The 12,469-nt window shown below is 39.1% G+C and overlaps 2 protein-coding genes across 6 annotated transcripts; both read left to right on the top strand.

Moving 5' to 3' along the window:
• Positions 1-1,031: 1,031 nt before the first annotated feature.
• LOC123961942 (protein mono-ADP-ribosyltransferase PARP6-like) lies at positions 1,032-9,012 on the top strand. Of its 5 annotated transcripts, XM_046037770.1 has the most exons (23): positions 1,032-1,196; positions 1,411-1,490; positions 2,072-2,149; positions 3,228-3,322; positions 3,414-3,474; positions 3,573-3,663; positions 4,219-4,285; positions 4,465-4,614; positions 4,702-4,831; positions 4,960-5,091; positions 6,366-6,461; positions 6,570-6,662; positions 6,737-6,862; positions 6,965-7,030; positions 7,162-7,229; positions 7,350-7,398; positions 7,565-7,677; positions 7,787-7,859; positions 8,049-8,118; positions 8,197-8,276; positions 8,363-8,426; positions 8,534-8,618; positions 8,735-9,012. In XM_046037770.1, exons 2-23 carry the CDS (start codon positions 1,488-1,490, stop codon positions 8,829-8,831), a joined length of 1,887 nt encoding a protein of 628 aa, XP_045893726.1. In that variant the 5' UTR covers positions 1,032-1,196; positions 1,411-1,487; the 3' UTR covers positions 8,832-9,012. The 5 variants fall into 5 exon arrangements, 3 of the variants coding, with proteins under 3 accessions (XP_045893726.1, XP_045893727.1, XP_045893728.1); XM_046037771.1 differs by lacking the exon at positions 6,366-6,461; XM_046037772.1 differs by lacking the exon at positions 8,735-9,012 and having other exon boundaries at positions 8,503-8,573.
• A 2,592-nt stretch (positions 9,013-11,604) lies between these two features.
• On the top strand, positions 11,605-12,261 carry LOC123961585 (ribonuclease P protein subunit p25-like protein). The gene has a single exon (XM_046037078.1). It carries the CDS (start codon positions 11,605-11,607, stop codon positions 12,259-12,261), a length of 657 nt encoding a protein of 218 aa, XP_045893034.1.
• The last annotated feature ends 208 nt before the right edge of the window (positions 12,262-12,469 follow it).

Genomic DNA, 12,469 nt, shown 5'->3' with positions numbered 1-12,469 from the left:
TTTCAGTTCAGTTCAGATCTCTATTGTTCCACAAGAGGAAATTCTTTTGCAGCAATGCAGCATAAAAACACAAACTTAAAACAAGAAACACAAACGCAGTAAAAACCCACTAAGACAGTTGAAGACATTAAAAGTTCTTTCCCAGTTACGCATTTCAGAATAAAACAAAGGTTGTTTGATTATATCAATGAATGTTGCAACAACAAGAATAAAGGATGTGCTGGAGGAAGTTTCTAATGTATTACAATTAAGAGCGCTTACTGCAATTGGGATAAATGAAACCTTGAACCTGCTGCATGTGATTTTTGGAAACCTGTATAAATTGTGTTGCCTTATATTTGATTGTTATATATTCATATTGTTCATGCACAGACTTGAAAATGGCAGTATACACTATACACAAAAGGGGTTCCTGATACTGTTTCCACCCGCTATAAATAAACACTGCCACAACAAACTCATTCATGTCTAAGTGGATTACTCTGAGAAAAGCACTTGTTGAGAGAAGACTTGCACAGATGTATGTAGTCCTAGAAGTGTCTAATCTGGCCAGACTGCAGAGCCGCAGGAGACTGCTAACAAGGGTAACTGCCGATTAAGGTCAGACTGCAGCACAGCAGACAGACAGGAAGACTAATAAACACCAAACTCTACCCGTATCACCATCCTGTAGCTCTGCCACAAGGGATCTTTGCTCTCATCACAGTCGTAAAACTGACTCATGAACCTGAGTCTGGCGGAAAGTATAATACATGCATTTGTTTCACTTCTCCTTTACTGAGAAACATATCATGTACGCTGCGGAAAGGATGACAGTCATATCACACAAATAGGATAGAGATTCTGTGAGTGTGCATGGAAGCATGGACTGAAAAACTTTGGAGCTGCAGGTCTCGTCCTCAGCCGCTCCTCTCTCTGGACCAGGTTCAGCTGATCAGACTGTCAGTTCCCTATAGCTGCAGCCAATCATGTGATGCTAAACGTGTGGGACTTCCTGCTGTTCAAAACCATAGGGGGAGAGGACAGCCAAACGCAAACAGCCAGCTGAACCATCAAACAGGAATATCCATTGTTTTAGCTGTTTCAGGGTCACATATGGAATTAAGATTTTCCTTTGTGTTGTTTTTATTTTTATAATTGCATTGTTTGTTAAGTTGGGATATATGGAAACTGCAAGTGTTTCTCGAGAATGAAAGGTAAGGACTGTTGCTTTTGTGCCACTGACTTCATTAACGCATATTACCAAGCATGTTCCCGTCTTTTGAATAAGGAGATGCCAAGACAAAGAGAGTCAAATAAAATAACCTTGGTAATGAAAACACAGTTTGAATTTTGAAGAAGATACTGACAGTAATATGTTTATATGTGTGCATTGTAGAGGTGAACTAATGATGTAACGTGTTTTTCCAGCATAGCTTTTGATCGTGTCAGTCACAGTGGAGGGAACTGTTTATCGTTGCTGAAGAACTGCCAAAGAACTGAAAAACATGGTGAGTCTATAAGCCCCAAAAGTCCCTCTCCTATTTATTTTCTTATTGTATTCTTGATATCACACAGTCTGGGTATGACTTTAGAACGGAAATCATTAGTCAATTAATTTATTAGCTGGTCAGAATGAATCATAAACACTTTTGATAATTGATCAAAAATGTCAATTTCTAGTCAAAAATGACAGAAATGAACTGGTTCCAGCTTCCTTTCTGGTTCTAAATGTGAATATGTGCTAGTTTTCTTTGTCTTCTACAATAATTTATATCTTTACTGACAAAACAAGATATTTGAATATGTCACTTTGAGCTCAGGATAACTGTGCAATTAATGAATTGATTAATGGACATACTATTGCACATTAATTGATAATGAAACCAGTCATTAGTCAATGTCCTGTCTTGTTTTGCAACCACCAGATGTGAGACGGCAAAGACATTATATCACATATTATATGTAGTATATGTCCTGTGTTGAAATCAGTGGCAGTCTCAGCGGCATGGTTTCGGTGGACAGAAAGACCAAATTGACTGTGTAAATAAGGGGATCTTTTGATTGATAGCTCTTCCCATTAACACGACAGGAGACTGAGTGCGAACAGTGGGCAGAGAGCCAAACTGATGAGGACAGTGACACAGAAGAAGTCCTGTGTGGAATCCATGTAAGCATTACTTTTGTTTGTTGTGGTTTGAATTATTTTCTCTCAATAAAGTAACAAGTACCATCACACACTTGAGTAAAGATGTACAGAAATTGATCCATATGAAGTTCAGATCAAAAAGTTATCATATTGTCTCTGGATGCAGCAATGACAATGACTCCCTTTGGCACGCTGGCTTTCTTGGAATTTGAACCCCAAAAATAAACACATAATAAATAATGTGTATCACATAATGTAGCTGTAAGCAGATAATAATAATAATAATAATAATAATAATAATAATAATAATAATAATAATAATAATAATTAATAATAATAAATTGATTTAATTTAAGTGTTATTGGTGTACTGGTAGCATCCATAATAGGTGAATAACAGGTAATAAATGATTGATACACATAAACAACTCCATACATGTATTAGCTGTAAATGTACAGGTACAAGTCATTCACAAGCAGGTATAAAACTCTTAATAAATGTGTTCAAAACCCTTGAAGACGTGTTGAGATTCGACATTCTTTGTTGACATCAGAAATAGTAGTTTGTCAAAAAATTCTTAACTCAAGGTCCACTTACTAGATGTCTCTTTCAGTAGCATCTTGTGGTCTTTATCAGCAAATGGAGTTTATGAAAGTAAAGAAGCATTTATAAATTAATAAGTAAATATGTAATTGATTAATAAATTAAATACAATTGTAGTAAATTCTTAATCATAATCATATTAAATGTGCTTTTTATGTAATGTAATTTATTATGACATATTCATGCTTTACAGGAGGCGTTATGCAATTACAGTTGACACATGTATTAATAAACACTTGTATTATGTGTTATGGTAAACCATAAACCATTCATTCATTGTCTATATGCTTCTTATGACAGATACAAAATAGAGGTTGATAAAATAAGTGTTAGCTACATTTTATATCTTAAGAAACATCTTGTTTCTTCGTGATGGGAATAATTGCCTTCTTCTCAGCCATTATTGTTAAAAATCTGAGTGGTTTTATCCCTCGGCCCCCTGTGGTGCTGAGCTGTGTGGACCATAAGGTAAGTGTGTTAGTGTTTGTCTTGGCAGGAGAGCTGTGCCACTGACCTGTATCACCACCCCCAGCTGGATACTGACATTGAGGCCGTCAGGACTTTGTATTCAGACTCTGCAATCTCTATCAGGTCAGAACAACATTTCGTGTCCATGGCCTTAAAAGGAAAGGATCTCTGCAGCCCTACATTGTCAAATGTCCCCTTCATTTTCTTCTGCTAGGGAGTATGCGTCAATTGATGATCTGGATGTTGACTTAAACATTAATGTCAACTTTCTGGATGTAAGTTAAATTTACTATACACTAAATTCAAGTACAATATATTGACGTGTTTGGGATCTTGTTCTGTTTAACATGATTATACTGTTTGGTGTCCACAGGAGGAAGTGGCCAAAGCTTGGAGGGTTAATCCATCAGAGCCCATCGTTATCCGTCTACACTTCTCTCTGTCTCAGTATCTGGATGGACCTGGTAAGCAGTGACAAAGCTGCTGCAAAACAAATGGATTAGCTTTCTTAACCAGTTCAGTTCTTCAGTTTATTAGAAAAATTCTATTCAAAATCACCAAATTTGAAGATACATGGTTTTCACAGGACAGCATCTGAAAAGTAATTAGTAACAAAACTGTCAGACAAATGTTGTGGAGTAAAGAATCCAAGATTTGCCTCTGAGATGTAGTGGAGTTAAAGAATAAGGCAAGCAAGTTTATTTGTAGAGCACATTTCAACAACAAGGTAATTCAAAGTGCTTTACATAAAACATAAAAAACAACAGGGAAATATAAAAAAGTTTCAAAAGAGTTAAATAGAAAACAAATACAGACAGATCTCTCACCTTTGCTTATTTTACTCCTTTGATTCCCCATCCCCTCCTTCTTTTTTAACACTTAGGGACTCTAACCCTTTAACACTTAATAAAGTTGCATATAATGGAAATGTACAAGTAATATGACTTTGTAAATGTACTGTTTTCATCACTGACTCTAATTCGGTGTGACACCTGATTAAGGGATGTTTCTCACTACAGTGCCTTCAGTCGAAGTCTTTCAATCATCGAACACAGATAATTTCAGCCTTGGGAAACAACTACAGAAGTGAGTGGTCATATTATAATTGTATAGCAGCAATAATTAGATTTCTTCGTTCATTAGTAGCCTACATATAATAGAAGTCAAACGTTAGTTTAAATTTGGATGAACAGTTTAAGCCTTTCTATGTTAATCATAACTTATCTTACTGATTGCTCAGACTACCTCTTCATTTGTGTCCCCAGTATTCTCACAGTCTTCTTATCTCGGGAGTGGAAACATCTGACCAACGAGAACATCGTAGTCCGACAGAGGAGCAGACACAGCTGGTTCAGGCCAAGGGGAAACATCAAGAAATTTCGAGCAAGACTTAGCATCTGGCTCCTACTGTCAAAGTATGTGACAATTAATTCAGCAGTTTTGTCGCTGATTCAGTATGTTCTTGAATCTCTATTCACTGCTTCCTCACTCACCGTGGGCAGGTCCAATGAGCTCCAGGAACAAAAGATAATTTTACCAGCGAGGAAACAGAACCGTTTCACAAATCATACATCTTCCTACACTAGCAAGAATCACAGAGGGGAGCTCTTCGCCTACACAGCCAGTGGGAAGGTGAGGACTCCCTCTCTCTGTGACATTCACTTCAGTATTTTATGGATGCTGCTGGTTGCAGGTTTTTGTCTCCCCTATTACAGTTCTGTAACTGTTTAATGATAGTGTCTGTGTCCCTTCTTCCACAGAGGGTGGTGGTATCTGCAGTCAAGTCATCAGCACAGCTTAGTACCAAACAGCTGATAGAGCTGCTTTTCTCCTCCCAGGCCATCAGGCACTGTAAGACCACCCCGACTCTGCAGCATGGCTTCTTGGTACAGGTAAAAAAAATTAAATAAAAAAAGAAAGAAATCATCAGTGTTATATTGTGACAGAAAGAGAGTTAAAGAGTAGCTGCAAACCCGTCTTGTAATCCAGCTAGTGCTGACATCTAGTGGTGACCATGTGCTCTTTTCCACATCCTGTGCAGCAGTGATTTAAAATGCTAGGACGGCCTACTTGTGTTGTAAAAGGTTCAATATTAAGTTCACTGATTTGAAAAATGACAAACTATCTGCATATTGCACCATGTTTAAATAATGAAAAATGCTACCTAAAAATTCTAAAGAAATATTAAAATATTGACAAGACAATCTCACCACAAGGTCCACTCAGTAGCTTTTCTGGAGCTTTCAATCATGTCACACAATTTTCCAAGCAGGTGGAATTACTCAGTTGCCATGGAATTTTTTTGCCCACTTTAACCACCATCATAGCTCAAAAGTTAACAGTCTACAACATGCATTTTATTTTGACACTTTTGTCCAAAGCAACATACAAATGAGGTACAATCCTAGCCAGAGGCGTCAAGAAATGTCCTAACCTTAAAACAAGAAATGCCTTTGAGTATAGGCGCCACAACACTCAGTTGCTCCACCTGACACAGGTGGCAAAAGGTTCAAGGTGCAGGAAGTAATAAATGCAGAGCAAACTGCTTTTTTTTAAACAAAATATTGTATACTCTTTACACAAAATAGACTGTTACGATTTCACAACTGATCACAACAGAACCATCAGAAATCTACATTTCTGCGATGAGATCACAGTGACAGCAACAAGAATTCAAACTCATTTGCTTGGAATTTACTTTGAAATGAACAATATTAAAACAACAACGCATGTTCTCCCCGTGTCTGCGTGGGTTCTCTCCGGGTGCTCCGGCTTCCTCCCACCATCCAAAGACATGCGGGCTAGGTTAATTGGTGACCCTAAATTGTCCTTAGGTGTGAGTGTGAGCGTGAGTGGTTGTTCGTCTATGTGTGGCCCTGCGATGGACTGGCGACCTGTCCAGGGTGTACCCCGCCTTTCGCCCGATGCCAGCTGGGATTGGCTCCAGCCCCCCGCGACCCTGTATGCAGGATAAGCGGTTGACGATGGATGGATGGATGGATGGATGCAATATTAAAACAACAATTCTTCACAATCATGTAGTTTGTGTTTAACAATGGGCAAAATTTTGCAAAATAGTTCACAAATGCAATTTTAATTTTAGTTTAATTTTAGAAGCAGGTGCTAAGTTGGATTGCAAGCAAAATGTTTTTCATTGTGTATGCAGATAATTAAGTATGCTGAGCAGAGAATCCCTACACTGAATGAATACTGTGTGGTCTGTGATGAGCAACATGTGTTCCAGAAGGGGCCTATGTTAAAGGTACACTCCTACAAAGAAATTAGCTGCTGGTTTAATGGCTGAAGCAAAAATATAAGTACAGTTGACTGGTAATTTATTGTTGTTATTCTGCTTTGTGTGTGTTCCTAGCCAGCAGTTTGCACCAGGGAGCTATGTGTGTTTTCTTTTTATACCTTGGGGGTTATGTCTGGAGCTACAGAAGAGGTTGCAACTGGTGCAGAGGTTGGTAACACTTACACACACTTTTATGGGTAGTATACGATTACTGTATTGCAGTAATCTGTGATGTTCTACAGGTAGTTGACTTGCTGGTGGCCATGTGCAGAGCCGCCCTTCAGTCTTCACGCAAGAGCATCATATTTGAACCGTACCCTTCTGTTGTTGACCCGTACAACCCCAAAACACTGGCATTTAGTCCTAAGGTATCAGCTGAGCAAATCTAACATATTACTGGCTTGTTTTGTAATGCACTATTCGGTATGTCATTTCTTGTTTCTGAATCATGTATTGTTTTATTGTGGCAGAGAAAGAGCTACGACAGGCTGCAAAAAGCTCTGGACAGCGTCTTGTTAATCAGGAGGATAGCACAGGTGACTAATCTTTTAAATAAATCCTACACTTACGACACCATTTTCAAGCTTCGCGTCTGGTTCTCTGGTGAATGTTTCCTCGACATTTGCATTAATATAAGTTGGATGAATCTGTATTTTGCCATATCCAGGGTCCAAATTCTGAAATAAAGAAGCAGATGGACAAGATAGACCCTCTCGCTCATCCTTTATTGCAGTGGTGAGTGATACACTCAAAAATAGCATTTCACCCATATTTTTATTCTATTTTAATACACTTGATATGTCATCAAACCCAAATGTTTCTTAGATTCATGTGTGTTTGTATGTTTGATAACAGGATTTTAGCAAGCAACAGATCACACATTGTCAAGCTTCCGCTGAACAGGGTATGATAGAGTAGTTAACCATTAGAATGTAATGTCTCAACACACTAGTAGCAAGCTTTACAGCAGTAGTAGTTCATAATTAGCCGAATGTGTTTTATACTTGATATAAATTATATTCTGTTGTTTCTCTCTCATCTATTTTTTAACATTGCTTGGTGCACAATAGCAACTTAAGTTCATGCACACACCCCATCAGTTCCTGTTGATCAGCAGCCCTCCATCCAAAGAGGCTCGTTTTCAAACTGCCAAGAAACTTTATGGCAGCACCTTTGCTTTCCAGTGAGTAAAATCAAAATCTGTGCATTAATGTAAAAATCTTCATATCAACACTATATACAGGATATGATCCCTGTTTCATATGCTAAGACCCTATTTTCTTTTCTTTCAGTGGTTCCCACATCGAAAATTGGCACTCTATTTTGAGAAATGGGCTGGTTAATGCCTCTTATACAAACCTACAGGTAGGCCTATGTCTGTATGAAAATAAATAAAGGGTTTTGTATTCTTTGAGCTAACTTAATTTAAGCCTTTAAATCAAATGTTCACGGTAGAGACTTGAACAGACTATATCTTTTTGTCAGACTTAGATAAACAGTGTACAGTTTAGACCCATGTTCATTTTCTACAGTCTGGCCTCTTTTCTATTTAAGCTTCATGGAGCTGCATATGGAAAAGGCATCTATCTGAGTCCTAGCTCAAGCATATCATTTGGATATTCTGGTATGAATGCACAGTGTAATTTAATTTCCATATTACTCTGCATAGAAAACGACCTTGAAACTTTTCCTCTTTGTTCAGAAATGGGTAAAGGGCGACACCAAATACCCACCAAAGAAGAACTCATAAAGAAATACAACCACATAAACAAAATCAAACAGGTAGATCATCATTCACGTTTGTCCAAAATTTGCAGAGATGCACTCTTGTTTTCTGTATCTTAGCCTGTGTTCTCTTCTTCTCTTAGGAACAGCCGGGGCAAACCAGGTTTCTGCAAAACAGGAACCTAAACTGCATTGCTCTCTGTGAAGGTAGATCTGAGATAATGGATACGTGTTACAAAGAGCTGTGATTTGATAATACTGAAAGACTGATTTTGTGACACAGTTTTATAAAAGTTGTCCGTGTGTCTGGACAGTAATAACCTCAAAGAACCTTCATAAACATGGGAACATTTGGGTGTGTCCGATATCTGACCATGTGTGCACACGTTTCCTCTTTGTGTGAGTATAACACCAAGCAACATAGACGCAACTGCATGAAAAAAGCTTTCGGCTCAATAAGACATTTCCAGACAATAGTTCAGATTTCCACAACATTCTGCTTTTGTCTTTCCCAGGTATGAGAACGGCCAGGTGGGAGATGTCCATATCAACACTCAGGATGCCAAGATCCACAGGGAAATTTTACAACTAATTGCTTCAAAGCCGTGCTGAGGCTTGGAAGCAAGGACAAAACACTGACTGAAATAGGTCTTATTTTCTTTGTGGCTAAACTTATTAATTTTGGATTTACCCTCTGCTGTAATTTGAATCTGTGTCAAACTCTGTACTGTAAGCACATATTTTGTACATTTTTATAACCATACATTTAAAAAAAAAAATAAAAGGTTCAAATATTTGCTAATTGTGTCCAACAGATGATTTCCTTTTACATGTTAATGCAGATTGGCCACAGCTCATACGTCCACTTTGTAATTCATGTAATATGTGTGTTGTACCACAAGATAGAAGTGTAAACACAGTGCTAACACTGAGTCAATAACTCCACACAATTGTTATGTTTTGGCACTTATAAGTCAAAGTGAAAATGAAACATAGCCAACTACTACAGATGTTTAAATTAGAAAGCATTGTGAGTACATTCAAAAGGTGGATCTTGACGTGAGCAAGTCTAGCAACACTAGACAACAACTGCATAACACACGAGATGTGTCACGGGAGTCACACGCAAAATAATCACTGAAACTGAGAGTTTTTTCTGGCATATGCACGGACTTCAGTGAACCACATCCATTATCCAGAATGTTTACCAATATTCTCATGATTGGAATATATTCACTTATGGACAGTTAATGTGCATATAATTGACATTCATGGCTAGTGGATTATTCTCCTGGGAAACCAATTGCAATTTTCTCTGCACTACGCTGACACCACTGAGATCCACTTCTTTGTGGTGATTGTTTTGAGACATTCAATATGGGGTGCATACCATCCTGTGAGGCAGAAATGCACCATTATAACAGTGTACTGGTTCCATATGAGCCCCACAGCTGCCTCCTGACCTCCTCCCTCGGTTCAGCTGCTCTAAAGAGAGCATCTAGGAAAACATTTCTGTTTGCATCTAGATACCGATGTTTTCTTACAAGTTCTGGTATTATGTTTTTATGCAAGTTTGGCAAAGAAAAAGCAGCAGCTCAAATGTATGATTGTCTTTATAAATGGCATTGATTCAAAGGGGCACGAATGATGTAGCAAACATTTTCTGGGTCAACCCAGCAGGCGATGGACTGAAGGGAGGAGAACTGTGAAGTTGCTTTAATTGCCCAAAGGAAGACATTTCTCAAGGACCATATGGCTCAGTGGTGATAGAGCAGAGGGGAATTTGTCTTTTAAACCATGATGTATGGTATGTAGGGCTAGGCGATATGGACCAAAAAGTCATATCCCGGTACTGTTAGGCAGAATTCCGGTATAAAATATATATCCGTATTTAGCAGGCATGTTTTTACTATTTGTATCAGCTTGTTTCTTATTTCACCGTTTTAATTATAAGCTACCTACATCATTCTCATCCTCTTTAGGCAGTGTCACTTATTAAATTCACTTCCTTCAGTTCTCTTTACACTCACACACCTACATATGCTATTTCTGCTGCAAACACATCCTCGTGCCCGCTTCTTTTGTCTCTCTCTCCCTGTGTGTCTGCTCCAGTGACTTTCTCCATCAAAAGTAGGCTACGTTATATAAAATCCCCCAAAAAACAGATATAGTCTTCTATACTTTTCCACCCGCGATTCCGTTCACAGCAGCAGCTGAGCCACATGTTGAGGAGGCGTGTTGACGAAGTAGCCTATCAGAACAAAACCAACGTGGTAGCTAACAAATAACATCTGACTGGTGTGTTCACTGCCGCTTAACCTGGTCCGCTCTTGTAAAATAGCCACGGTGCCACTAGAAACACTGTCTTTCTCTGATAAATGCTACAATGTGTCGCCGAAAAAAAACGCCAAAGTACAGTGTATGTGTGGGAAACACTGACTGAATGGTTGTTTTTTTACTTTTTTTTTTGTCGATGACACTGTGTCTCTCCTTCCATGTTGTTAGAGTTTGTGAGTAGACAACTGCGTGCAGATGCAGAGAGAGGGGCGGGGCTGCATGGTGAGGGAGAGAGGGAGGAGCAAACGTTGGCTGGATTTTATGGAAACATTCATTAACTCAACATCAAACTGTATCGCAGCAAATGGTATTGTCTAATTTTATATCTCTTGAAATTATATTGGTTTACTTCAATATACCAATATACCGCCCAGCCCTAATGGTATGTTGCCTTAAGTAGCCTATTGTATTATTTTCTAACCCCAGTGAGATTGTAGATTGGTGCAATATTTGTGACAAAAGGCACATTAAGAATGTCAACAATCAAAACGAATTCAGGTAAAACAAAGGATTGTTTCAACTACATGCCCTGTTAAATCTCATTAACACATGTTTATTCATCCATTTAATTCAAGCAACCACATGGACAAATTAAATCTCTGAGCCCTAGAGGGTTTGACAAAAGCTTCCCTCCAAAACCAACTAGAATGTGATAGGCATTATTAAATGTTGCATGTGCCTTTAAGAGCACTATGTCCCACTCTACATGTCTCTCTCTGTGCCTCATATGTGTTTGTTGGCATCAGCTGTCCTCAGTGCTGAATAGAGCAAGGACATCTTTTCCTTCACGTCAATGGGATTAGAGGAAGAAATATCCTCTTCATACTGCTGGCTGCCATCTCAGTGCTCAGAAGACAACATGGAAATGCAATATCGACAGAGGACAGAAAGAAGAGCAAGATACGTCATAAGTTTTGATTACAGTTTCTAATATCTTTTTCTAAATTAACAAGAAATGTGCTACCGATCTCAAGGGATGTATGCAAATAATCAGAGCCTGCAACTCAGAAACAGCATCCTGCGCTGGTATTTCACTGCTTTCTAAAAAATGACTGAGCCCAGGGGTCAGATAAAGAGTTCAAATGGTGAAAGCAGTACTGTAATGGGACTGCAGTCTGCTTCATTCAACCCTGATGTCCCATCTTCCTCTTTGTCTCCAAAACTTGGCCAGAGCAACTTCAGGATAGTCAGCCGCACACAGGACAGCAGTCCCTATCCGATCCCCGGCATGGCAGCAGACATCCTGCACATGCGAGTGAAAGAAGGAAGCAAGATCCGCAATTTGCTGCGGTTTGCAACAGCTCGCTTGCAAGGGGAGGGAAAGGACAGCAATGGGACATCCTTGAGACAGGTAGTCTTCACTGGCTCAGGTAGAGGAGTCACCAAGACCATCACTTGTGTGGAGATTCTGAAACGTAAAGTGGGAGGGCTCCACCAGGTGTCCAAGCTCTACTACAAGATGGTGAATGAGATTTGGGAGAGTCCACAACAGGGAGCACCGGGTATAACCATGCAAAGGACAGTCCCTGCTATCTGTATCCTGCTCTCTAAAGACCCTCTGGATTCCCAAGAGCCTGGATACCAACCCCCCCATAGCCTGCGTGTTCCCACAGAGGATGCAGAGAGTAATAGAGCTCTACTCAGGCCAGCTCAGCACAGTCCCTCCTCACAGCACACAGCCAAGAGAGTCTGTCTGGATGACTAGAGTGTATGTTCTCCATGAATGTCTTACTACATCATGAGAAATATAAGAATACATATTTGTTAGGTTTAAAGAGAGGGTTTTTTAATCTCTCTTTCTAGCATAATCAAGTTTGATATGAAATACCTCGGTATATGAACTTTTTATTTTAATGTTTGTGTAAGGTACTCCACCACTAAAGTGAAAAATTGCTTTTGCCTCCAATGGCCAA

Source organism: Micropterus dolomieu, linkage group LG22, assembly GCF_021292245.1.
Source record: "Micropterus dolomieu isolate WLL.071019.BEF.003 ecotype Adirondacks linkage group LG22, ASM2129224v1, whole genome shotgun sequence".
Lineage (NCBI taxonomy): Eukaryota > Metazoa > Chordata > Actinopteri > Centrarchiformes > Centrarchidae > Micropterus > Micropterus dolomieu.
Note: the sequence above shows the minus strand (reverse complement) of the source record. Positions and strands in the feature narration are given on the sequence as shown.

Excerpts from the sequence above, each read along its gene's own strand:
- LOC123961585 (XM_046037078.1), top strand. The coding sequence starts at position 11,605 with ATGACTGAGCCCAGGGGTCAGATAAAGAGTTCAAATGGTGAAAGCAGT.
- LOC123961942 (XM_046037770.1), top strand. Across the intron at positions 7,031-7,161 it reads TAATCAGGAGGATAGCACAG|GGTCCAAATTCTGAAATAAA; the intron begins GTGACTAATCTT and ends TGCCATATCCAG. Across the intron at positions 7,860-8,048 it reads CCTCTTATACAAACCTACAG|CTTCATGGAGCTGCATATGG; the intron begins GTAGGCCTATGT and ends TTTCTATTTAAG.